The following is a 27600-nucleotide window of genomic DNA, read 5'->3' as shown; positions in this document are numbered from 1 at the left end:
GAGACAACAGTGCCTGGTTTTCCAGGGGATGGACCACGAGTTGATTGTCTCTACCTTTCTTCTCGGCAGTGACTTTTGTTCTGTGCAGTAGCCTGAACTCTGAACCAGGGGGTCGGGAGTAGCAAGGAGGATTTCAAGGTGCTTGCTTGAGCTGTGTAAATATCTGAAATAACATACAAGGGAAGAGCCTGACACTAAGGAAGACATGGTGGAGAAGCAGTTATTAATAGACACCATGGGCCATCAGGGGCTCCTACCCCCCATGGAATTTGAGACAGTGTTTTGTGCATGTGGAGATGTGAGCATTTTTCTGGATTAAGGGCCCAGAGCTTTTTTTCAGAACCTTCTTGGGAAAGAAAACTCTAAAAAGGTGAAGAACACTAGTGATTTGCTAAAACAGTGAGAGACATGGCCAGAAGAGCAGTGATAATGTTCATAGAGGACATTATTCAGAACCAAGTCATTTCACGCTGACAAGACAACTCTGTCTTCTCTTGGTGGTTGTGCTGAAGGAGAGGTCTACTTTTTAAGAACATTGACTGAGGTTGTGCTAGTGTGTGTGTGTGTGTGTGTGTGTGTGTGAGAGAGAGAGAGAGAGAGAGAGAGAGAGAGATGTGTATATATTTTATGGGATATATACTATATACTACACATACACTATAAAATATCTCTAGTCCCTGCTTTTAAGAAGCTTAAATTTTCAGGTAGAATATAAGGTGAGCAACAGCAGGTACAATTAAAGAAACAAAGGATTTACAGGCAAATATGAGACTCTAGCTATAAAAGCCAATGAGAAAATAGGTGAAATATTGCAATGCTCTTTGTGAAGTGAATGATTCAGTGAAGTTATTCTGCAAAATCTTTTTATGGGAATCTTGTGCTAGAAATTACATATATTTAAAGAGATACCGAACTTCTGTGAGTGAGGAGGTTATTCTAGGGTTTGTTTTTTTTTCTGTCGAGCAGATGTAGATGTGCAAGGTTCTTCCTGAAGGCAGGGGAAGGGTAGATGCAACCTTCCAAGATCTCTACTGACTCGGGCATTTTGGAGGTGGCAAATTAAAATTCTTAGGATTGGAGTTTTATTCATGCTGCCCTTACTGCCAAACAAAATGCACATTGAGCCTAAAAATAGAAAAGATTTACAATTAGTATCTTCTTTTCCTCTTGAGCAGCCTGGCTACCCTTTCAGCAGAATGTAAAATTTCATTCCTGGAGTCAGGCCACAGTGCATCTGGTCCAAGATGGTGCAGTTACCAGAGGCGAGGCTGAGCAGCTCGGGACACAGAGTATTAGTCATTTAATCCACTGGGTTGACTGTATTTTATTTGACAGTTGGTTAATTTTCCCCCTGATGCCAGAGGCACAGTGAGGACCAGATTTACCTGGCTAAGTAGAAACTCTACAGTTGTGCTGGAAGAGATGCCCATGCATGTAACCCTTCATGTTCCAGCACTTCAAACAGGGCCTCCCACAGCCACTGTGGCCGAGTGAACAACCCTGGAGGAGTGTGGACATCTGAGTTGTGGCCCCAACTCAGCCACAGTACTTGGTGAATGGTACTTGGTGTTGGTCTTTGCCTTAACACGTGTTTACACAAATAAGTATGCTTGCAGGTGCACTTCCAATGAGATGGACAAAAATACATTAGACTCCTCCAGCTCTGTTGTAGATGCTCCTCATGGTGCAGTGTTGGTCTAAATCAGTTTATCAAGGAGCGTTCAGTCCATGCGGGGAGAGAAGATAAATGTACATGAGTTCACTAACAGCCTAAGAGAAGCCAAAAAGGCAGTACCCTCATTCACATATAACAGATACCCAGTTGAAGTAGCAGGATGGATTATATGAAATTGGCAGCCCAAAGTTCAGGAGATAGAGATCGTATGAAATGATTTCACCTTGACCTTAAAGAATATATGTCATATTTCTGTTTGGAGGACCACACTGTACACAAGAGGAATGTCCTAAGCAATAATATAAAGTTAGAAAAACAGTGTTCACAGGGTTGAGAATGCGTCCATTTGACTGAAACTGAAATTTAGTAAAGTTAATTCTGTATATATTTTTGGAATCTGATCTTGACTGCTTTTTGCTGTTTTGACTGCCTGACTTCTAGGCAAAATAAGTTTTGCTTTCATAATTAGGACCCTTTCGAAAAATTTGGCCAGTGTGATGATGTCTTCAGAGGTATACACTATGAAGGTTATTCTGGTAGCAAAGTTAGGATGAACTGGGATAATATGAGGTCAAAAGCAAGAAGACCGGTTAGGATTATATGGCAGTAGTCCTGGTCTGGACCAAAAATACCTTCTGTGACCATGGACCAAATGAATTCTATCACTTTAGAGCTGGAAGGAGCCTTAACAGTCTTTGCTGGTATGTAGCTAACAAACCAAAACTATGAGAAGTTAATGAATTTCCCCCAAAGAGAAAAACCACTCATTGGTATCACATGTCAAAGTTCAGTGAATGGAATAAAGGCTTATATGAAATTTGGTAGCATTCTCATTCTTGATTATGACATCTAGACATTAGCAGATAGGCAGAAAGATACCAACCTTACTGTTGAGCTCTCTGTTTTTCCTGGAGAGAGTGAAGGAGAAATCATCCTAGAAAAAAAAAAATTGTAGATAGCCTTCTAAGATGAGTAGGGGATAGAGTACTCCATATCTTAGGGCTTAAGTCACAGAATGAGGAGTGGGGCATTTGCTGGGAGGCAAGTGGGCTGCAGCCATAAGATGAGCCATTGGCCAATGAGGTTGGCTGGAAGTCAAGTGGAAAGGGTGTGTGGCCACTCAGGTGGGTCAGTGATATGAAAATAATAGCCGGCAAACACCCATGAATCATGGAGCTTTTAACACTGATGAGATGCTACACTGAGCACCAAGGAGAGCCCTGTGCTGGTGTCGGCAGGCCAATGACTATATTTGCCCAGGAAAAGGGAACGTTTCTTCTTTCATGTAAGGATTGCTCATCAGTTTTTCTGTGACAACTGCTATTGCTGCTGCGGCAGAACTCCCCGTGAAGATCTTAGTCTCATTGCTGGTCCTCGCGCCGCTGGATGCTTTTCTACGCCAGCCTATGGTGAACAGAATCCTCAAGTAAAAGGTGCCGTCCCTTTGAAAGAATCTTCTTCAGGTGGCCACTCCTTGAGAACTCACCCGTGAACAGAGTCCTCCTCTCCCCCCTCCTCCTGGTCTCCTGCCCCCATTGTCTTCTCAGACGTGCCCTCCCTCTTTTGAATACATACTCTCCCTCTTTCGCCACCCTTGTTTTCCCCTTACTTCCCTGCCGTTGCCTTTTCTCTCCTTCAGTGCAGGAGACTTTTAAGGCCCTGAGGACGGAGTCTGGAGCCCTGGCTTGCAGGACAGAGCACATATGGGCTGCGGTGTTCTGCTCTGCCTGCATTTCATCTTGTGTGCCTCAGTACTGAGAGGAGGTTTTTTGATGTGCGCATTTTAAAGGACCCAAAGTGTTTTGTTGAGCCTGTTGTCCTTTCTGGCCCAAGAGAGAGTTTTACTGGCCACCAATTCCATAGGAAATCAGATTTGTTTTCTTAAAAATAGCTTTTCATCATGGACAAATGTGTATGGACAAAGGCCCTCAGAATTCATAAAATCAGGCCTTCTGATGTTTCAGTCTTTTTTTTTTTTCTGAGAGAAATCTGACTATGATATTCAATGTCTAGATGGTTGCCAAGAGGTGAAAGCTTTCTTGAATGATCATGTGGCTTTCCAAACACCACAGGAATGACTGAAGCAGAAAGCAGTACCTTTTTTTTCCCTTTAAGGTCCCGAAGTACCCTGGCTACTTAGGGAGCCCTGTCCGGGACCTAATGCAGTATAGACAAAGGAGTTAGCCTCCTCGGCTTCTAATGGGTCTTTGTGAAGGTGTGCCTTTGGAAAGCCCTGAAATCTCCAGAAATGTAAATATAATAGATACTATGGAAATTTTGTCAAATGGACAGAGCGATACTGGTCCCATAAGGTCACACTACTAAGAATTCTTACAAAATAGCAGTCAGTCACAATGGACACAACAAAGAATGCATAGCGTTTAGTACAGGACCACCAAGATCTTGCTCTCCTTTATTTATTTATTATCTTTTTTATTTCCGTAATTAGGCAGTCCGCAAAGCAAACATTCTGTACGTTTGGTTGTTTGTTTGTTTGTTTGTTTGCATTCGGAAATGGAGCCGGCACCGGAAAGCAGAGAGAGAGTTCTTCACTCCCTTGCTAGTTTCCCCTCACTTGCTTGCCTCAGTGCAGGAAACCACCCAAGGAAGGCTTAGCAGCAGGCTGAGTCTGCCAGATTACATCTTTATTTTAATTTGGCAATAAACTAGTGTACAAACTGTGCTGTAAAACATTGCCTCCAACGGCATCTCTCAGTCTGTCTTAAACACCTCACTAAACATGATGTGTTGGGAAACATTTGAAATGAGAGAAAACAAAACGCAGATGTGACTGAAAGAGAAAAAAAAGAAGAAGAAAATTATAGGAATGTGCATATACCTCAGCTTTGCAGACCACCGTGGCACTGGGCTCCCGGCCTCTCCATTAGGGGCTGCACTGGGGGACAATTTTTAAAGCGGGGGGGGGGTCTGCAGTGTTGGGAAAGCAACATGACCACTTGGGGCTCAGGCCAGTGAGCAGCTCTAGAGGAAAGGCCCCCTCACCTGCTTGCTCCACTTAACCCCCTGGCAAAGATCTGCAGGGGGGCCTGCTGGCTCTGACCCTTTTTCTCTGGTCCCAGGAGGTGTACTTCCTCTTGCCGCCCTTGTGGATATCCAAGTTCATTGAGGCCATGAACGACAAGCAAGAAACCGTACCGAACAAAGCGGCTGGGTCTGGGCTGTGAGGTGGAGAGCAGGTGTTCATGTAGACATTTAGAGGGGTGGGGGTGGGGAGGTGTTGGGAGGCTCCACCCTATTGTTCTTGCAGCCTTGGGTGGCTCGTCCAGTGTCACCAGACCTTCATATTTTCTCAAGAGAAGGAATCCTGGTCTATTAGATATGGTATTTTCATACTTTTAAGTATTTACAACTAACTCAAATTTAAAAAAAAAATTAATTTATTTATTTTTGAGAGAGAGAGAGAGAGAGAGAGAGAGAGATAAAGCATGAGCACGTGTGTGGGTGGGGTGCAGAGAGAGAGGGAGACACAGAATCTGAAGCAAGCTCCAGGCTCCAGACTGTTAGCACAGAGCCTGACATGGGGCTCGAACTCACGAACCGTGAGATCATGACCTGAGCTGAAGTCGGACACTTGACTGAATGAACCACTCAGGCGCCCCAACCAGCTCAAAAACTTAAAACAGAAAATGGTGAGGGGAGAATAAATCTCATCTTGCTGCCTTGCATTAGTCCCCAAATCACTTTTCTTTCCCTTCTGTCTTTCCCATCAGCTTTCTTTTTCTCCTGTTCATGGATCTCCCTGTCAGTTTTATTTCAGACGTTAAATTGTTTTGTGATTTTTTATAAGTTTTATTTATTTATTTTGAGAGAGAGAAAGAGCATGGGAGGACAGAGAGTGAGGGGGGGAGAGAGAGAGAATCCCAAGCAGGCTCTGCACTGTCAGCTCAAAGCCCAGTGCAGGGCTCGATCTCACAAACCATGAGATCATGACCTGAGCCAAAGTCAAAAGTCATCCACTTAACCGCCTGAGCCACTCAGGTGCCCCTGTGTTGTAAATTTTTTTAAAAATGCATCCAAATTGGGTGATCAATTCTGTGGCTGTTAAGACAGAACCTTCAGGACAGTTTGGTGGGCTACCCTTCATTTTGTGGCAGTTCTAGAATATTCAACAGTTTATATTGTTTCATTTATTCTGGAGCTCGATGATTCAGCATTCCAAGTAATATCACGTGAGAGCCTGCTCAACTCCTCTGTATTCCAAAGAATCACAGTTTATGAAAGAAGCAAGAAATCCTAAGGGTTGCATGTTACCTCACCTTCAGTATTTTGGCATTTATGTGTATGTGTGAGATGTACACAAAACCGAATCATAGCTTTGGAGGGGACGAACATGTTTTGATAAGGAGGCTCTTTTCACACATAATTGAAACCCTAAATATTAACAGTCAGCATTCTCTGCATGAGTGAAGACTAAGTTTGAGCTAAAATGATATATTGGTAGAAAAGGAAAATTATACTGCCAGTGTGTTCAATAGCATACGATAGAATTTTAGTAACCTATATAAAAGTAAATAAAAAAAAATACTCCTTTTAGTTTCATATCCATTCCTAAAAACCAAAAAAAAAAAAAAAAAAGCAACAACAACAAAACAAACAAAAACAAAACACCTCCCTCCCTCCATTCCTTTTTAATCTTTCCTACGTCCTAACAGAAAGCCATTGCTGATCTTGGTTGTTCTGGATCTTGGCAAACTGTGACTGCTTGGAAAAGGAATAAAGGTCAGCATTTTCCAAAACTCAGTCGTAGTGCTTTCTCGCCAGTAGGAGACAATACAGCAAGCCAGATAAGATCATGAGCTCTCTACTCTGTCAGGTCCTACCAATGGCGGGGTGACCTTTGGCAGGTCACCGTGTGGGTTCTACAACTGTAAAGTGGAAGTAACAATAAGAGAATGTGCCTCACGGGACCGTGTGAGGATGCTGATATAACGTGTGTAAAACACTTACCACAGAGCCTGGTGAAGAGTAAGCATCGTAGAACTGCCAGCCAGTGTATGATTCAGAGGCCTGAGAACGAGCCGACCTGGTGTGGTGTCGCTGGATTTAGACACGGGCTGCCTTAGCAGCAGTTTGGTGTCTCCCCAGTACCTGAAGTCGTAGACATTTAGGTCAATGTCAGATGCCCCCTTAGCATTCAATCGCTGAAAGGTACCATGGAACCAGAATGAATGGAGCAAGGAAGAACCAATGCGCAGTACTCAGAAAGTATTGATTATAATAACAGTAAACCATTAAATATTAAAGCATTTGTCTTCACAGTAACTCTGCTTGTTTTTTAATAGACCTGGTAGCCCCTAAATGTCAAAAGGGCAAGATTGTAATAAATGATAAATAGATCCTTGAAACTCAGCTCCCCGGGGATAGTCAAATAATTTCTGCACAAGTGCACTTAGCAAACGCATAGCTACCTAATGCCATCCTGTTTCTCCAAGGCACGACAGTAAGTAAAAAGGCACTCAGTTATGTGTATGAAATATGTTGAGCATTATAGTTCTTGCTGATTTGGTAGGATTTCCATGTGCTTGAAATTTTCCAATGTCAGAGCTGATTTCTATTCTCATGAATATGTAAATAATGTAAGTATCCAACTACAAAACTGGCAATTAGAGTGGAAACCAGGGAGCTTGCTAAATGTCATCCCCAGTGCTTGTTTATAAAACAAATTCTCTAGCTGAAATGCCATAATATGTAAACAAGAGAGGCCTCTGTTCACCTTAGATGCCTTGTTTAACTAGGTGATACCGTTATTTTTCACTTGCGACCTGAAACACTTTGAGCTACCTGTTCCTAACCATTTGAAGGGAAGGGGCTGCAAGAAGGAAAACTGGGACATATCGAAAGGAATTGCTAGGATTAAGGTTTGGACAGGCACAATTATGCTCTTTGGTAGCTATTTAAGCTTTGAAATAGGGTCAACATTTTTCCTTGTGCCGCTTTTTAGCCAGCTCTTTTGATCTGTTCTGTCCACCAGTACTTGTCTGAATGGAGTTTGTCACCTCCTTAAACCAAGTCCCAGTCTGGAAAAGTTTGGAGGACATTAGACTGCTTAAGAGAACCTGGATTTCTTTCCTTAAAGAGCTCATTTGTAAGATGCCCAGAAAGCCCTGCCTCTCAGGGGGGCCCTTTAGAAATCTTATAATGCTAGGATTTTCTGGATTCTTCCATGTCAAGAGTGGTTGCAAGCAGTGATGTTGCCAAGAAGGGCAGGGCTTTGGGGAGGAGGAAGGCTTGGCCTTGTGAGTAGACACATTTTGTGAATTTATGACTATGATTTTCATATTTAAAAAAAATGATCTTGGCCAACCTTTTACCATGATATTGTAAGTACATATTACAAATGGCACAGTCATTGTTCCCAGGGACTCAGAGGCCAAGATCACATAGCTGGCAAGAAGAAGAAAAACCGGAAGTTACACACCCTCCTAAAATTGCCAGGTTCCTAAAATCAAATGAAAAGGCACTGATACAGACCTTCAAGACTCTCATTCTCCCCACTTACTTAACTCCAATGCCTGCCTGGCCAACGCAACTACAGGCATGTCGAGAAAATATCCCAGAACAAGAAGACATGTGATTCAAAGCCAAATAACTTCTGTTGCCCTAGGAAAGTCCATAATAAAAAAATATTCAGCCTCAGAGGCTGGGAACTTGGAATTCTTATCTAAGACCCTTCCTTGCTTCCAGAAAGTCTGGAAGAAAAAGACAGTCACATCTGCCTCTCCCTATCATTCCTGCCTTCCTCAGGGTCTGTGGATACTGAAGCTTGATGGCAATAATCCGTAGCAGAAAGAGGAGCGAGACAGAACTAGCAGTGACCATTCATTCATCCTGTAGCAAGCCTTCTGCAGGGTTTTTCACACCAACTGCTCAACTTTATTCTTGCAGCAAGCATTAGTGATGTTATTATGCTCATTTAGCATTTGGGGACTCTGTGGGTCTAAGGAGTTAAGAAGATTTCCTAAGATGGCCTGTCAAGCAATTGCTAGAACCAGAGTATAGTCGTTGTTTGAATGTCTTCACACTCTGTCCTCATTGCATTAAAAAATCCAAAACCCCCCAAAAAAATGTTTGCCTCCCTGGAAAAGCCATTATGGTTTTTAAATTTTCTTTAATTGCCATTTCCCTCCCCCTGTTTTTATGTAATTGTCTCTTCTCTGTCCGACCTACCACATATCCCTCTGACAGATACCGTGGTGCCCATATCAGGAGCTGATTTCACAGCAGAGGGAGGACTGTTGTTTGAAGATCACGCGGGAGAGGAAGCGAGGGGTGGCGGGACCTGTGAGCCGGAGGGAAACCAGCCCCCACTGGTTCCTAGGCACCCGCACCCCTTGTGATAGAGAGGAGTCTGCTTGTAAAACTTCCCCCTTCCCAGGCCAAGTGATGGGCTTTCAGAAGTGACCCACTCGATGGGGACGCCTGGGTGGCTCATTCGGTTAAGTGTCTAACTCCTGATCTTGGCTCCGGTCATGATCTCAGGGTTTATGAGTCCACATTGGGCTTCACGGACTTTGTCCTGACAGCACAGAGCCTGCTTGGGACTCTGTCTCTCCCTCTCTCTGCCCCTCTCCTCTTGCTCTCTCTCTGTTCTCTCTCAAAATAAATAAATGAACTTAAAAAAAACAAAAAAAAGAAGTGACCCACTCTAATGTTCCACTTCTGGTCAGATGTTTTTCTTTTTAAATGTTGTTTTGTTTGTTTATATTTTTTAATGGCCTCCCCTTCCCTCTGTCTCATACCCAGGGGCCCTGTCTAACCAGGCACTCACCGGTCCCCCGCCCTGCTGCAGCACCTTCCAGCTGGCCTGTGTCCCCCATTCCGTCTTCACGGTCCTAATGCATCAGTCTTACAGAGACACAGCTCCAATTACGTTCCAAGTGACAATTTTCTCCTGCTGATTTTTGTGTTTCACAACTTCTGAGCTTTATCATCTGTGCATTTAAAGAATGGTATGATCGTATGGCTATGGAGGGCTACTCCTTTTATCATCAGTTGCCTTGATATTATGGGATTTGTCACATAGTTTCTATTTCAGCATCTAATTATTTTATTTATCTTATATTTATTTCTCCATCTATATTAGATCATCTTTAAGGCCAAGATTCCATATTATACACACACACACACACACACACACACACACACACACACCTCCAGACCCAGGTGCACAGGAAGTATCTATAAATGAAAGTGGCCCTCGGTCACATATTGAACCTTCCTTCCCAGACAGCCCCAGCTCCATATGTCTAATCTCCCAAGGCTGCCTCAAAGTGCCAAACCCAACTGTGGGGCATGTGACAGACTTCAGTGACAGCTGGGGAATGGCCAGTGACAGATTTGATAAATCCAGCCACAGGAGAGATTGATGGAGCCAGTGATACGCCATCATTCCTGCTCACTGTTCATCAGCAAAGGCTGAATCCACAGCCTTGGTGCTCTTGTCTTTTGACCTTGGTGACATTTGGATCCAGTCTGTATTAGCTCCCTGCAAGTTTCAGTAGGATTGCATCTGTCCATCCGCATCCATCCCGCACCCAGGCTCTGTTTATAGCCTCTCGGCCCCCATGGCTTCACCTTTCTGCACATAGCCCAGTCAAGCTGGGTCTCTTGCAGTTCACAAACAAAGAACAGAAACACGACCCTAAGCTTTGCAGCTCTGTTTTTTTGCTCAGACTAACCCGTTCATTCTGGAACACTTTTTCACCACATATTTATTTTAAGGAATTTTAACTGTCCTCCTAGGCCCATCTTGAAAGTTCTGCCAGATTCCCAATCTGGAAGAGTCTCTCCTGCATAGGCCACCATAGCACTCTGAACTGAACATTATACATGATTACTATATGTTATCCGTGATATTCTAGCCTTTGGTGTGAGGAATTTGCATGTGTTGGCGACAGGAGTGCCGGTCTGAGACAGCCATGATGCGTCTCTCACCACCTATCCCTATACCCACTAGCCAGGAAGAAGACTCGTGCCAAAGCTTAGGGAAGCTTTGTCAAACTACTTTAGGTACCGCGGGGTGTGCTATTCCCTTCAAGTGAGGTCAGGCCTTGTTCCGTGCTGTAGAACCAGAGTATCCGGCACACTTCTGACGACCATGGATTTCTGTGGATGGATTCTCTTTCTTCCTGTTGAAGCTGGTGGACGAAAGAGCTTGATATTTGCAGTGCCTCGGGCCTGGCGTTAGGAATTCATTTGAAGTCCTCAAGGTGCCATCTCTTTTTTCCTAAGAAGAATTCAGTAACAGCATTGAGAACTGGAGAATCATGAGGTAGATGAGTGCTTTGTACCCAGACCATCCCCAGGGCATTATTAGGATGAGGCAAATAAAATAAAACTGGCAGGGTTTTCTGTCAGCCATCTCAAGAAGTGCAATTTGCAGGCCTCCTGCCTCTAGAATGTTAAGGGCAGAGAAGCAAAAAGGAGCAAGCAGGCAACCTTGAAAAGAGCCCCCAGCAGGAAGTATTCTGCCAACATGGAAGCCTCTCAAGGAGTCTGTGTGGCGGAGACCCAGGGGCCTGCCTCCTCACTGGGAAAGTCTCCGTGAGGAGCTTTGTGGAGGAAGCATTCAGTCCTGTCAACCACAGATCTAAAAGATGTTATCGCTCTTCCCTTTTGCCAAATTGTGTCCTCGTACCAATATCCTAAGTGCAGAAGAAAATCCCTAATGTGCACTTGTCTCACTTTGAAAGAGTGGCTGCATTGATCTGATTTAGAAACATTGAGAAGACTTTCCAGGGACAGTGATGATTGCAGGCTTTTGCATCGGCACACGGAAGTGGGATTTCTCTTCAAAGAAAGATGCTTCCCTGCTAGGGCTTCAGCCACCATGCAAATGGTAAGAAGATGGAAAATGGAAGTTGCCACCAGCTGTGCTCACACCCCCCTTCTCTCACCCCGGCTTAGTCTGCTGAAGAGCAGGAACGCTGAGCAATGCCACTGACTCTCACTACTTCTCACCCGCAAGCTCTCGGTCTTCCTGTGGCATCCATCTTTGTTCTCCCCTGAGCCTGCAGCCCTAATCCAGTTGCATCTCTGCAGCCTCCTGAGGACGGCCCCAGAGATGGCTGAACCGGTTCAAAGCTCACAACAAAACTAACCCGTGCCATTGTATTCTTTGCAATTAACTGTATTTTTATCTGGACTCTTCTCACAGCAGACAACGGCAGATGGCAAAACAAACCAGTGTGAGAGATGTCTAAAAAAGAAAAAAAAATAAGAAGAAGAAAGAAGGAGGGAAGGGGGGAGGGAGGAGGTGGGGGGAGGAAAAGAGAGGGACAGACCATTCTGGAAAGGAGCCTGGCAGGAGGGAGAAGTATTGACAGGCCCAGACCAGCATAATGACAGAGTGGAGGGTCAGGCCCTGAGGCTGATAGTAGATCTGGAGTGTAGATGAGCATTGGGTTTGTGCTCATTAAGTTATATTTACTGAGGAAGGAAAGAGGTCTCCGGTAGTTGAGGATGATTTGAGACAGGAAGGGCTTTCTGCCTTGCATTCTTAGTCAACCAGAATGCTTTCCATGTTCCCTTTCTAAAATTTCTACTCCTTCAAAGATTTTCCCCAATTTCCCCCAATAGTTTGTACCAGTGTTAGACTAATAAAAACAAAACCAAAACCCTTCAAGAATGGTGTTTTGGTGTTTACGACAGAGGTTAGTAGATGAATGTTGCCCTCCTAAAACAAATATTGTGTCTTCCCTCTGATCTCTCTCTCTCTTTCTCTCTTTCTCTCTTTCTCTCTGCTCATTATTCCTGGAGAAAGCTGTTCTGTTTTCTCTGATATGACAGATAGTAATGATAGTTCTTAGTATTGTGTTCTGACAGTCAAAAGAAACCTTAGAGCCAGAGACAGACAGACAGGGAAATAAATCTTATTTAGGTACTACCAACACTATGAATTGTATTAAAGGACGTTGACTCGTTCTACACAAAAAGCCTTCCACTGGCGGCTGAGACAGTGTCATTGAGTAAAAGGCCTTGAGCCCTTTCTCTGCTTTATGGAGGAGAATTTTGCTGTCAGACTCTGCAGGTTTCATTAACACGTTAATTTGAGTGGCTCTGAGTTGTTAAACTTTTCTTGCTCTGACTCCAGCCTGGACACTAGGGGGAAAATGTTTAAAGTAGTAGGTGAAGTACACAGAGCAGCTTTGCCTAAGGGTAAATAGGCAAGACCCTGCTTCCAAATCCTTGACAGTTTCAAATGTACTGATTTTTTATAGTTTTGGCTTGTTCATTTGTTTATTTTTTAGATATAGACCTCTACTGTGGATCTATGGAAATAAAACCTATCCCTCTGATAAGTGACCTTTGTTCGCCCACTGGGAAACCTGGGTGGTACTTTACTGGGTAGATTCATCACTAGGGAATTTGCATGGTATAAAATCGATACTCCCCCCCCCCCCCCCCCCGCCTTATCATCACTATGTGCTAGATGCTTTCTGGAAGGAAAGGATTCCCGATACCTGTGAGCTTTGTAGTCCTGTCAAAGGGGCAGTGAGTGGTCTCAGATATTTTAGAGTGATTTAAGATAGGGAGGAACTCCTGCCTTGCATTCCTAGAAGGTTCTCTTGGAAGGCTACTGAGTAAGTTAAATATAAATAGGTGGCCTGTAGTTTGATACCATCTGTGGGACCATAGATCTTTGGAAATGAGGCCACTGGGAATTTTAGTGTGTAGGAGAAAGTTCATAGAAAAGGTATATTTTGATCTGGGCCTAAAAAAGAAGACTGACATTGAGGTAGGCAAGTCCTGAAGCCACCGCAGCCAGAGTGGGTAGCATCAGTGAAGACACAGCAGAGGAAATGTGTTCAGGTATGAATGAGAGAGTGAGAAGGTGGAGTCCGCCAACACCAAAGGGGACCTTTCGAGAAAGAAGGCTGGAAGTAATGTCACCAAGCTGAATAAGAGGCTTGGTTTATTGGAGTATCTGGTATATCTACTGCTCGAGGGGCCTCTGGATGTTCACAAATAACAAAGCAGCCCGTGAAGACGATAAAAACAAATATCATAGGACATACCTGACTGGTCCACAGATTCTGAATCCAAGCCTAGAGGGAGCAATTAAAAAAGACATAGAAAACACACACACACACACACACACACACACAGATGCCAGCCCCCAGTGATTCCTCACAGAGATGAATTTTCTGTGGCGGCAGGGGTGGCCCCATATGAACCCTCAGAGTTAATATTTGGTTTTCAGGATATCTGGGAGTCCAGCTTCACACCCAGAGTTGTTATTATTTCAAACCATCCTTCTTCTGTTACAGTTGCATAAATCCTTATATATAAAGATAGATATTAATGTACATTTATATAGAGACAGAGACACAGACAATGGTGTGGACTCTGTTCTCTTTAGACTCATGGAAAGAAGTGTACCTCTGGGCTTTAAAAAAGATAGAGCAAGGGGAGAAGGAGGAGCAGACCCTCCCATTCCAGGTGCCTGCTGTTGTTCCCCAAGTCTGTGCATTCAGATGCCAAGTGTTCGCAACAAGCTGGCAAACAAGTAGCAGGACGTGTGTGCCCTGGCTGCTTGGGTTCTGAATGGAGAGGGAGTGAACTGTCCCATCTGTTGTTATCTCTGTGATGGGAACTGTGTCCCCAGCTCTGCGTGGCACTCTTAAAAGGAATCAAGCATAAAATGTATGCAGGCAACCTTTCCCCAGGCATGATGGGGCAGAGAAAAATAGTAAGACTTGAAAGAAACAGCCATAAATTCTCCTTGACCAAATACCCAAATACTGTGTTGTTGGACTCAATTGAGCCACTTGCTTAGTAATCACATATTTCAGCCTTTTCTTTTTGGCTTTAGAGTCTGTTTTGAACCACTGGACATACTGTCATAGGAAGCTCTTCCAAGGGTCAGTAAATACTCACTTGAGCTGACCTGTTCCTTGGACTTGCCCAGTGCATGTGCAGCCTTGGCGAATCACTCAGTGAGTCATTTGACCCTTCACTGAGTGCTGAAGCTGGAGACAGGACAAGGCTGGGCAGTCATGGTATTCAGTAGAGTATGACTCATTATCCATTCACTGTGGGATTGGGCGAATGCAGTGGTGGAAGATTGGGATGTGAGTGGGTTACAGACCAGGCACACAGTAGAAAGGAGGTGTTTCCAATGATATTTATCACATCGGTAGCCAAATGTCCATGGGACCCAGAATGCCTAGAGCAACAGGAATCTCCGGGCTGCCATGAGGACACTTCTCTAGAGCTGTAAAGATTATTGGAGAGGAGCAGAGGTGTGGAGTGAGCCAGGATAAAGAGCAAGATGTAAGAGAAGAATGACATTTGGAAGGAATGGAATGTGTGGAGCATTAGACCCTGTCTCATGAGCAGTGTTTCTTTGTAGTGGCCTCGGGAGAGTACTGAAGCCATGTAGCATGTGGACTTGAACTCTTACCAGCTGTAGAGCCATCTGTAAATTAACTTCATATATCACGGGGATGATGTGTGGATGAAATGAAATAATGCATGGGGAGCCCTTGGATCAAAGTGAAGGTGTAGTCCATGTGGGCTGCTGGAATAGCCTGAAGCTTCTCTGGCTGTTGTGGAAAAGACTAACAACAACACTGGCTCCCCTGGGCTGCAGGTTCGGTTCCGGGCTCCCTGACTTACCATTCAAAGCCTTTTCCCAAGTTGCCCTCAACATTCACATCTATATTTACGTAGATAAGCCAGGTTTATTTGTATACTGTCCCTGCACATCTCACCACTTTGACCACATCACTCCTTTTGCAATGAGTGTTCTGTTTTTGTCACTGTGAATGCTGCCATTCATTCGGACCTCAGCTGAATCCGCACACATCTGTGAAGCATCCCTGATGTCTGAGTCTCCCTCCTTGGCATTCCTCTGTCCCCGGTGGCCTCATGCATTCCTCATGACTTCAGTCAGGTTCAGGTCATACTATCGGCTCTTCGAGAGCCAGGTCTCGATTTTGCACTTCTTCGTATTCCACACAGTGATCTGCACGTGATATCATTAGGTCACGAGGTACCACTGGCTCTGTCACCGGGTGAAACCAAGTATGAATCCCAGCTCATTCTAATGTTTAGAGGGTATGCGATTTCCAACAAATCACTTAATCTTCCTGCACTTCAGCTTCCTCAGTTGTAAAGGGGGGATATTAATATCTGACTTGCAGAGTGTACCTGAGGAGTAGAGATGACACGTGGATCATTTACCTGGCAGGCACTCAACAAATGGTAGGCACTAGTGTTGTTGTCATTGTTATTCTTACTGTTATTGATCCCGTGAACTAATATATGTATATCCGATGTGCCACGGGTCATAGTGCTGAACAATTTCTCTTCTCAACAGTTATACAGCTCTGCCGAATTTGGGAGAAGATGGCAGCTTATCCAGGAGGGTGTCGTACCAAACAGGTTCTACTGGTAAGTCTCGTTGTTTTTGTAACACATTAAGAGATCACCTAGTAAATGAGCTTTGGAGTCTTTTTCTCACTGAAAGCTCTCACATGAGGTCTGTCCTTTTTAGACATGCCTACATCCCCCTACAGAGCAGGATGTGATGTTGGAATAGTCAGCACCTTAAGGGAAAGTTACAGCCTTGTCACAAACTGCTCAGTAAGCCCCAAATAGATCACTGAGATTAGTGAACAGCATGGGCTTTGTAACTGTTGTTTTATTCTGTTTTGATGGGACTTGTGAAATAGACACTTTTAACATTTTAATACTGGTTTTTATCACTAAAAGCATTATATGCACATATATTACAAAGTCAAAGGTTTTCAGTGTAGATAAATAGATCTTATTCATCCAAAAGTAGCTTTTCCTCCTATCCCTGGTTTCATGTCTCCTAGATCTCATCATGTGGACACAACCAGCTTTCTTCGGTTCTCATTTCTCCTTCCGTGAATTTTCTATGAGTTACCAAACATATGTATATTCTTAGCTTGGGCTGCTATAACACAATACCGTGGACTCGGTAGCTTAAACAACACATTTCTTTCTCATGGCTCTTGAGGCCAGCAAGTCCAAGATCAAGGTGCTGGCAGATTCCATTCCTGGTGAAGATCAGGATATTTCAGAGGATATTGCAAGATGTTTCAGAGGATAGTGCAGGATATTGCAGAGGGCTGCCTTCTCGCTTTGTCTGCACACAGGGGAGGGGAAGAGAGGAATAGCAAAAGAAAGAATGAAGCAAGGAAAGTAATATTCTTTCTTTTCTTTACCACCTATGCCCATCCCCCTGGTGATACTAGAGGTGCCTTCCCTCCATGGGAATGGGTGGCCCCAATTGAAAAGAAGGGAGGGGTGCCTGGGTGGCTTGGTCGGTTGAGCATCCAATTCTTGACTTTGGCTCAGTCCGAAATCCCAGGGTCCTTGGATCAAGCCTCACAACAGGCTCCATGCTGAGTGTGGAGCCTTCTTGGGGTTCATTCATTCATTCTCTCTCTCTCTCTCTGCCCCTTTCCCCTTCTCCCCCACTTGTGCCTTTGATCTTTCTTTCTCTCTCTCTAAAATTAGAACAAAAATTGGGGGGCACCTGGATGGCTCAGTTGGTTAAGTGTCTGACTTCGGCCTAGGTCATGATCTCCCAATTCATGAGTTCGAGCCCCGTGTGGGGCTCTGTGCTGACAGCTCAGAGCCTGGAGCCTGCCTCAGATCCTGTGTCTCCCTCTCTCTCTCTCTCTCTGCCCCTCCCCTGCTCATACTTTGTCTCTCTGTGTCTGTCAAAAATAAATAAATGTTAAAAAAAATTAAAAAACTGAAAAATAAAAAACAAAATTAGAAAAAAAAATTAAAAGAAAAAAAAAGGGAATAAAGAAGTTCCTTTCGTTTTTTGTTTCCAAGGCCCTACATCCTGGCAAAGCAAGAAGAGTAAGAAGTGTTCTAGTGTAATGTTGACTTTACTTATCAGCCACTTTTGAATTTACAACCTAACCCCTGCCAGAAGATGTGACTACCTCACTTGACCTAATCTGCCCCTAGAAAGGACATTTAGATTGATGTTAGACTTTTGCTGGTACCAACAGTACTATAAGAACTGGCTCAAACAAGAGTTTCAATATTTCATGTCCACATCATTCAGAATCATTGGAACCAGGACCTTCAAGGAGCCAACAAGTTCCTTGCTTGTTGTGCGTCTCCCATTTACTCCTCCCAAAATCACACTGCCTCTCATCAGCCTTTGGGCTTACAGGCACCTGATGGCTCCCCACACCCAACCCAGTTCTCTCACTTCTAAGAGCAATGTGTTTTCATCTTTCTCATTTTCAAACCCTGCCCTAAATACCCTTGTGGGAGTTGAAAGCCCAAGGAAATGCATTAGAGGAGTCTCTTAACATACTTGTGAAACTGCCTGAAAAAGTGAAGGATAAGTCATTTGCAAACAAACTGGCTCAAAGAGAACACCTAGAGAACTATGTATGGAACAATACCTTCTTTGTCCGCCTCATGAAGAGACATTGATAACTAAAGGGGCACCTGGGTGGCTCAATCAGTTAAGCATCCGACTTTGGCTCAGGCCATGACCTCATGGTTTGTGGGTTCAAGCCCCATGTCGGTCTGGCTCTGTGCTGGCAGCTCAGAGCCTGGAGCCTGCTTCAGATTCTGTGTCTCCCTCTCTCTCTGCCCCTCCCCTGCTCACACTGTGTCGCTCTGTCTCTCAAACATAAACATTAATTTTTTTTTTTTTTTCAAAAAAGAGAGACATTGATAACTGAAGAAGGTTTTTATTGCACAGGATCTCTTCACCTCCTTCCCCCTGCTTCTCTTGCTCAGAGGTGGCTTGAGCCTTGCTTTCAGGGTCCACATCAGCCCGTCTCTTCTCCGGGAATTCCCCTCTAGCTGTCACTTAGTCTCCCTCCTCTGGTGGGCATTTCTTGCTGTCTTACTCATGCTGTCCCTTACTCACAAGTATGCAAGGTGTCAACCTTGCAGCTCCATCTGTTTTGCCTTATAAATTATGGAAAATTATGAAATCACTTTTTGGAAAGAGGGTCCATTTTATTTCTTTCTTTTTTTTTTCTTTCTCTCTTTGACTTGATGTTCCATGTGCATAGCTTGCCAGTGAAGAAGTGTAAGGGACAGATCTTTCCTCAATCCTGCTTCCAAGTGACTTCACATAGCTGCCTGTGGACCCAGCAAAAGAAAGTAGGAAGTTGCAATTCACAAAGGACTAGATAGACATATGTTCTTACCAATAGAAACAAAGAAAAAGAATGACTGAAAAGATGGACAAGAACAAAGAACTAAGATGGGACTATTTCCCATGCATGTGGTACATGGTACACACTATTTTCTAGCTCATGGAAGGTCTTATTCACAAATAGCATTTTGAGGTGAACGGACCAATCATTTCTTTGGCGGGTGCCAATTACAGTCCATTTTTATCTATTCTCTGAATAGAAGTCTTTCATCTGAAAGCCTGATTAGCAAAGCCCTTTTAACCATATGTCGTAATACTATTATCTTTGTAAAAATGATTGTGGATGAATCCTGATTAATCTGTTAAGTAAAATAAATAATACCCCTCTTTCTACCTTTGGGAACAGAGAGACACATCTTGTCCATTCAAGCCCCACACAGTGATAAGTATGATTCAGACTTAAGCTATTTAATTCTTATAACAGTTTAATGAAGTAATGAAGTAAGACTTGCATTATCATCATTAACAGATAGGGAACCTGTGGCATGAAGAGATTAACTAATTTAGCCAAGGTCACACAGCCAGAAAGTAGCAGAGCTGGGATTCAAAGGTAGACAGTCTGGCTCCAAAGCCCATGCTCTCCTAAATCGATGGATTCCGTTGCCTCTGCCTCTTGGCCTTTTTTTTCTGGGCTGAGGCTATGAGCCCTGGAAATTCAGCCCATTCAGGCAGATGAGGAGAGAAAACCCGAAGCTCTTTTGGCCATGGTGCCGGCATGAGTATCTCTCCAACTGGGCTTGGCAGATGGCCCCCATGGGTCCTTTAAGCTCTTTGGTTTTTCCAGAGAAGGCATGAGACCTTGTAAATTGCACAGTGCACATGACTGTTGATGAAAATCTCTTGATCTCTGGCCACGTGGTCTATATTTCTGACTGAGCAACTTCCTGAGGCTGGCAGCAAAGGTGTCAGTCAAAGCAATATTTATTAGACTCACTCCTGGAAACCAATTGCTTCAAATGACATAGGAACCATAGGGCTATCTAGGATTGCTCAGCAAGCTTAATTACAAGAGTCCCCCTTTAATCATTTTTGCTTGGAGCCTGACTGCAGGGGTGTGGAAAGGCCTGAGGGCAACTTTTCTAGTGATGAATTATCTAGCGTAAGGGACTCTGGGTAATAACACAGCATTTCCCATAGAGAGAAATGAAGATGAATTCATATCTTTTCCTCATCACCAAGTACACTTGAGAAACATCTCTTCTGGTTGGCAATAGCAGTGCTCTCTCCAAAAGTAGTCGATGGCAATTAGAAAATAATTATGGAACATAAGACCTTATTCTTATGTCATCGCGGCGGTCCTGTTAGTACGACCATAACTAACATGAATATGAACTGTCCTCCACGGAGTTCATATTGTTTTTAAAACAGATTTACAGATTTACACGTATACATAGCAGCTTATAAAACACATCTTAGTACAATATTGCCCTTAAAAGAGTAGGTGTCCTTTTTATTTTCCTAACTGTGATAGCAGTCTTGTTCTTCGCTACGTCAGGAATCAATTACCCTGGGAGGCAGGACAACCTGGAGATTAAGGGGCCCAGAGATACTGAGGTAGGAGTTCCAGCTTTACCATTTAGTCTGTAAGGGATCCCGGGGAAGTTACTCCTGGTTGTCTCAGGCTTTTCCTCTCTGAAGTGGAAATAATTACTACCTGCTTCATTAGATGAGATGTTTCTTATGAGCTGGTTACATACCTGGCACCTAAGAATTGTACTAAGTGCCCACTGACTAATCGTAATGATATTCTTAATAGAGGCTGACCTTCGACATCTATTAGTTTTATTCTCCCCCCAGCCCCCACCATGCTGGCTTCATTCTCAGGTTGGTTCTCCCACTTGTGGTAGTGACAGACATTATCAGCTCTACTCTACATTCTAACAGTTCAGAAGCCCTATCAAATGAGCCTACCTCTTTCCTCACATTTCTAGGGATCAGATCTGTGTGATTAAGGCTATACAAGGCAGTACATTACTCATGTAGGTCAGGGAACTGAAACAGGAGATGGGGTTGAGTCCCAGGCAAACTGCATGGTTCAAAGTTAGGGGAGATAGGATTGCTAAAAAGGAGGAAAACAGGATTCTGTTATAAAAGGCAAGAAGAGATTTTTATGAGAGACAAAATAGAGATGGGAGAACTGAGTGTCAGCTAGATAAAGTTCCATAACAGGGATTTGTATACAGTCACCAAAATGATCTGGACGCCTGATAAAAGCATGCCATTTGATCCTTATAACAAGACTGTGAGGTAGGGATTCTTGTCCTCATTTTGATGAAATAGAAAGACGATGTATTTTATCCAGCATAATATATATAATACATAATACAGCCAAGTTTTGAAACTTGGTCCGTCTAGGCCTATGGCCCTTGCTTACAGTAGTAAAAATCGGTCCTGTATTTAACACTTATCTCTGACCTGCTTCCTTCAATAATAGCAGTTTAATAGTTTATTAGGTAAGAGCCAAGGTTTTGCTTTGACATTGAACAAGGACACAGAGTTGGAAGATCACTGGTACCCAAATGCCTTGAATAGAGTGAAGTTCCTGCCAAAAATTCACTAATAGTAGTTGCTGAATGTGGCCTTGTTGGGATCTGATTCAACTTTTGAACAAAGCATTGGAAGGCAGTTTTCATTATAAGCTACTCAGCAATCTATTATCTATGCAAAAGACAAGGCAATCTTAGGGCTGTTTCACTTAATTAAAAATAGGTTCAGACTTATCTTATTGATTATGTTGTTCTGACATATAGGGGGCTGGCTGGAAGCAGGGACAGCTGAATGGTGATTACATATTTTCTGTGACTAATTCACGCACAGAAAATTAAAAGTTGACTCAACAATGAGCCTTTGTATTCTGGAATGCCAGCCTTGTTTCAGTTATGTCCCTCAGGGGACACATGACAGCTGTATTGTACAGCACAGAGACACAGGAATACTCACAAGTCTATACTCAGTGCTTTTGAGCATGTATACACATTGTCATTCATTCCCATGTGCCAGTCAATAAGAATGACTCCCCATTCCATGTCTTTGGCAACAAGTCCCATTTATTGAGCACTTACTATGTGCCAAGCCCTATGCTTAGTGCCTTGCACACATTGTTTCAGTCAGTCCTCAAATCAATGATCAGAAATAATTTAGTCATCAAAACTTTTTCAAGATACGTGATAGAAAAATGCAACCTGTTTTAAGGGAAAAAAAGTTTTTGATTTTTTTTGTTTGTTTTTGGGTTTTTTTTTTTTTTAAGAGATATGGGGTCATGGATCTAGAAAGTCTAAAGGTCCAACTGTATTTAGACTCCACTGATTCAGAGGCTCCTTAAGTTGATCAGATCTTGACATTTCAGCTCCACCCTCCCGGATGTTAGTTTCACTCTCAGGCAGGCTTTCTTCCTGGCAATCTCTGGCAGCTAACATTTTCCCGGATTTACTCCAGTGGAAAAGAAAATACCTCCTTGCTTGGCGGTCCCACAGAAGTCCCGGGATTAAATTTCATAGTCCTTGATGAGGTAGCATGCTTACATCTAGACCCCGGGGGTAGAATCAATTCCAGTAAACCACATGGACAGAAAGTAAGGAATGATGATACCCCTGAAAGACTCAGTAACTTTTACCAAAGAAAGTGAGGTTAATGGGATGCTATCAGCAAGAGGTTTGCATTGCTGGTAAGTGTTTTAATTCCCATTTTTGGATGAGAAATAAATGAGACGATAAATAAGAAAACAAAATCCCAGAGAGATTAAATAATCCTGACTCGTGTTATGTGTTAATAAGTTATGGTGACACAATTTAAACCCAGATCCGACTGGCTAAAAAGGCTGTGTTGTGTAAGCATGCTCTGTTCCCTGGCTGGAACACCAGCTTTCCTTGAAGCTTTTCTGAGGACCCTGCTCCACAAAGCTTTCTTCTCACTCACAGCTGTAAGGTTAGCAGGCATTTCCTTTTGACCTCATACCCTTTGGGCCTGATGTCCAGTGGTTAGAGTCACATTTGTCTATATACCTGGCCTGTTTTTCCCATCCAGAGTTCCCTCATCCAACCTCGGGCATGAGACACAGATGCATAAACTTGGGCTGGTGTTATATGGCTATGCCAGAAAACACTTCAGCGCTTAAAATAATCTCTCTGTGATTCTGACTCATATCACTAACACTCATCCCCGAGTCTTTATTGAATATTGCTGCTGGGCCAATGCGAGGAATTTTTTTTTTTACCCTTGTTGTTGTTTGGTAGTTTGTTTTTTATACCACCAGGCCACCATGACCTTTCTTCTTCCTCCTTCAGATATGCTGGCCACTCAGCATGGCATCTCCGAGATTTCTAAGCCATTCGCAACAAAGGGGCATAGAGGATGTGGCATGAATTGGCTGTGACTCTTTTCTCTTTCCCCAGATGGGTTTAATGGATTCCTCTGCACTCTTCTTTCCCCATGTCTTGCAAAGTGGAAATGGATTGGGGCCTAATCATATTACAAAAATAAAATAAATAGAATAAAATAAACTAGTAAAGTAAAAAGTAAAACTCTGTCTTATCAAAATAGCTAGAAAATTGGGTGTACTTTATTAGTAAGGGAGTATGGCTACTTTTTGAAGATACTCTGCCTCATCCTTCACCCAAAGCTCTGAAGTGGGTCTTCGTTTGCCAGGAACTTCTAAATAAACACCATCATTAGCTTTCGATTTTATGCCGAGGTGGAGGTGGAACATCTCACGGTTCAGAATCGGATTTTGATTTTTAGGCGTCTGTATTTCTGTGTATCCTGTAACCCAGCCTTAGCATTTTTGAGCCATATTCCCCTCTGTTCTCTTACTCAGTTCCTTTTATATGTTGATTTTCCAATCTGCATCACTCCCTCCATGAAGTTACACCTGCCCACTTTCTTTTCTATTCCCATTACTCTGGCTCATTAGGAATGGTGAAAAAGCCCCCCTCTCCTGATAGCATACTAATGCCTAAGGAATCTTGTAGGCATTTCCCTGATCAAGCATTTGCCTTGTTCCTCATTGCTTACAACATAAAATTAAAAAGAGTAAGAACATAACTAGATTCTTGCCAACCTGAGTTTGAATGCACATTTTTCTGACCTCCCCTCCCCATCCTCCCAATTCTGTGTGCTAAATTCCAGAAGGCCAGATAAATAACTCTAAGCACTGATTAGTCTATGGACCAGTTTATCCCTCTTATCTCTCTGGCTTTATAAATATGCCTACCTGGGGGATAAACTGTCCTTATTATCATTATTATTATTTTTAGCAGTGACTACTTTTTAGCACTTACTATGTGTTAGGACAGTTTTGATCTTTGAATATAAAAATAACGGATGAGGATTTTTGTCATTATTAGGATCACAATGTTGGATCTTTATGGCCTTACACTGATGCCTGCCTTTACTCTCTGAACCTTCTTCGATACGTGCTTCTTGTTTTTCTAGGCAAGAAGAATCTCTTTCTTTGAATGTAAATGTGGTTAATGTGAATTTAAATATGTCACAAATAAAATGCAGTGCATCATAAAATGTGTTGTGCTGCAAATCTGTCTATGTGATTGTTGAAAGGAACACAGGCTTGGAGTCAGCACATCAAGCTTCAGATGCCTGCCTTGCTTTTTTACTGATTGAGCAATCCTGAGAAACTGCTTCACCTGCCTGAGCTTCAGTTTCCTTCTCCCAAGGCTTATTTTGGGAATTAAAAAGGGGCATACGATAATTATTATTAAGTAACTTAGCACTTAGTAGGTTTTGCATATCTGTCTTTTTATTTCCTCATTTCCCTCTCCTGCTAATGGATAATTTCTTAAGGACCACGACTGTCTTTAACATGTTTCCACCTATTTTATGTAGGGCAACAAATGGAACAGCAGAACTTGGTGTGCATACACGCACACACACACACACACACACACACACACACACGGTACTGACTTCATCAAATGCACACATATATGTATATGCACTACATGAACCCGCAGATACATCCAGATTGAAACGCATCTTGCATGGACTCCATTTGTTAAGTCAAGGAGCCATAAAAGACGCCTGGGTGGCTCAGTCAGTTAAGCATCCGATTCTTGGTTTTGGCTCAGGTCATGATCTCACAGTTCATGAACTCAAACCCTACGTTGGGCTCTGCACTGTCAGTACAGAACCTGCTTGAGATTCTCTCTCTGCCTCTTCCCCGCTTGTGCCCTCTCTTTCTCTCCCAAAATAAATAAATAAACTTAAAAAAATGAAAAAGTTAGACTTCTAAGCTGTCTGCGTACATATTGAAGGGAGAAGAATTCTAGGTCAGTAAAAGGAACACTTTTCTATGTGGTAGGCTGCTTATTAGCCTAATAGGCTGTCCTAGGGGATAATGAGATCTGTGTAAGCACGGATGAGGTGACCGCACCCTGGACTGCCCTCATGGGGAGTTCTGCCCCAGACTGCCCAAACTGACAGATCCTTGATACACTTCTGAGTATGGGCTCAGGAGAAGAACCCCAGACCGCCCTTTCTTTGGAGTATTGACTTCATTGTCTCTTCTCTTACACTTTCCCCCTTCCTCCTTCCTCCCAGACAATCTTTTCTGGTCCTGAGCCCCCTACCAAACTACCGTCTGAGCTGAATCATGCCTGTGGTTTGAGTCAGGAGCAGGGAGAAGAGGCAGGAAGTCATTCCTGAGATCCCATCCCCAGAGCTACACTGGGGCATTTCTGGTACCTGTGCTGTGAGTGCTAGATAAGAGGATTTTCATTTTTCTTGAGAGGCCTGATGCTTTATCTTTTTTTTTTTTTTTCCTTCCTTCTGCTAATGATCTCCACATGAGTGCCATTTTCTAATCCTCTTACACTTTCCTCCACTTTGTAATCTCCCCGTGTGATTAGCAAGTTTCCCTCCACATTAAGTTAAATTCCCCCTGCTGCTGCATGTGAGCCCATCACTTTTCTCATGGTCTTCATGCACTAATGGCCATCATTGATCCCCGTCCTCCTTATCTTGATGATTTCCTGTCTCCATGGGCTGCAGCTCCTCCATCTCTGAGCAGCTGAGACTCCATCACTTCTCCAGATTCCCACTAAGAACTATTGTGATAGCAGAGTGCAAGAGCGAGGGGAACATCCTCATTATTATGGCTTCCTAATTTAGAACAGTATTAAAAGAAATTGACTTATGCTCTAGTGATCAGACTTCACTTAGTCTTCAAGTTCAAGAGCCTCTGGGTTTATGCTGTGTCTGTGTATGTGGTTTCTCTTGCTCATTCATTCATATGTCACTTTTGTGTGTTGTCTTCAGTCAGTAAGAGGTTGTGTTTAGGGGCGCCTGGGTGGCTCAGTCGGTTAAGCGTCTGACTTCGGCTCGGGTCATGATCTCACAGCTCGTGGGTTCGAGCCCCCGTGTCGGGCTCTGTGCTGACAGCTCAGAGCCTGGAGCCTGCTTTAGATTCTGTGTCTCCCTCTCTCTCTGCCCCTCCCCCACTCATGCTTTGTCTCTCTCTGTCTCTCAAAAATGAATAAACATTAAAAAAAAAAAAAAGAGATGGTGTTTACGGTTTGCAGTTGAGAGCTCTGGAGTCAGAATGACTTTGCTAGAATCCTGTTCTCAAGGGGGTGTGACAATGAGCTGTTTAATTAAGCCTTATAGTCTTCATCTATGTATCAGTCATCATTGTAGGGTTGTATATACTTATCAGGATAAAAATGAGAACTCAGGTTAAACTCTAGATACATATAATACATGATGAGTAAATATGAACTATCATCTAAAAGCAGAATAAGGAAGAGTTGGGCATTAGTTTCTGGAATGTGGCAATCTCATTTTGACATCCAATTTCACAATTTATATTTTCAATGGGATTTTTTTTTTAATTTAAATGTTAGCTAACGTATAGTGCAATATTGGTTTCAGGAGTAGAATTCAGTGATTCATCACTTACATACATCACCCAGTGCTCATCACAAGTGCCTTCCTTAATACCCATCACCCATCTAGCCCGCCCACCCCTACCTCCCTCCATCAATCCTCAGTTTGTTCTCTATCTTAAGAGTCTCTTATGGCTTGTTTCCCAGTCTCTTATCCCCCTACCTTTCCCATATTTTCATTGGTTTTTGTTTCTTAAATTCCACATATGAGTGAATCCAATGATATGTGTCTTTCTCTGATAGACTTCTTTAGCTTAGCATAATACATTCTAGCTTCATCCATGTCATTGCAAATGGCAAGATTTCATTCTTTGGATGACTGAGTAATATTCCAGTGTGTGTGTGTGTGTGTGTGTGTGTGTGTGTGTTGTATACACATACACGTCACATCTTCTTTATCCATTCATCGGTTGATGGACATTTAGGCTGTCTCCATACTTTGGCTATTGTTGATAATGCTTGTATAAACATTGGCATGCATGTACCCCTTTGAATCTATTTTTTTTTTTTATCCTTTGGGTAAATACCTAAGATTGCAATTGCTGGATCATAGGGTAGTTCTATTTTTAGTTTTTTTAGGAAACTCCATACTGTTCTCCAGAGTGGCTGCACCAGTTTGCATTCCCATCTACACTGCAAGAGGGTTCCCCTTTCTCCACGTCCTTGCCAACACCTATTGTTTCTTGTGTTGTTAATTTTAGCCTTCTTACTTGTGTGAGGTGGTATCTCATCATGGTTTTGGTTTGGATTTCCTTGATGATGAGTTGTGTTGAGCATACCTTCATGTGTCTGTTAGCCATCTGGATGTCTTCTTTGGAAAAGTGTCTATTCAT

General features: G+C 43.1%; 1 protein-coding gene across 6 annotated transcripts in view; it reads left to right on the top strand.

The window, feature by feature from the left end:
* SORCS1 (sortilin related VPS10 domain containing receptor 1) overlaps nucleotides 1-27600 on the top strand; it is a 508818-nt gene that overhangs the window by 321823 nt on the left and 159395 nt on the right. For all 6 annotated transcript variants that reach the window (XM_042908548.1, XM_042908547.1, XM_042908549.1 and 3 more), the window contains exon 5: nucleotides 16020-16093. In XM_042908548.1, coding sequence (XP_042764482.1) covers nucleotides 16020-16093 — 74 coding nt within the window. The remainder of the gene's footprint in view (nucleotides 1-16019; nucleotides 16094-27600) is intronic.

This window comes from Panthera leo, chromosome D2 (genome assembly GCF_018350215.1).
Source record: "Panthera leo isolate Ple1 chromosome D2, P.leo_Ple1_pat1.1, whole genome shotgun sequence".
Taxonomy (NCBI): Eukaryota; Metazoa; Chordata; class Mammalia; order Carnivora; family Felidae; genus Panthera; species Panthera leo.
Note: the sequence above shows the minus strand (reverse complement) of the source record. Positions and strands in the feature narration are given on the sequence as shown.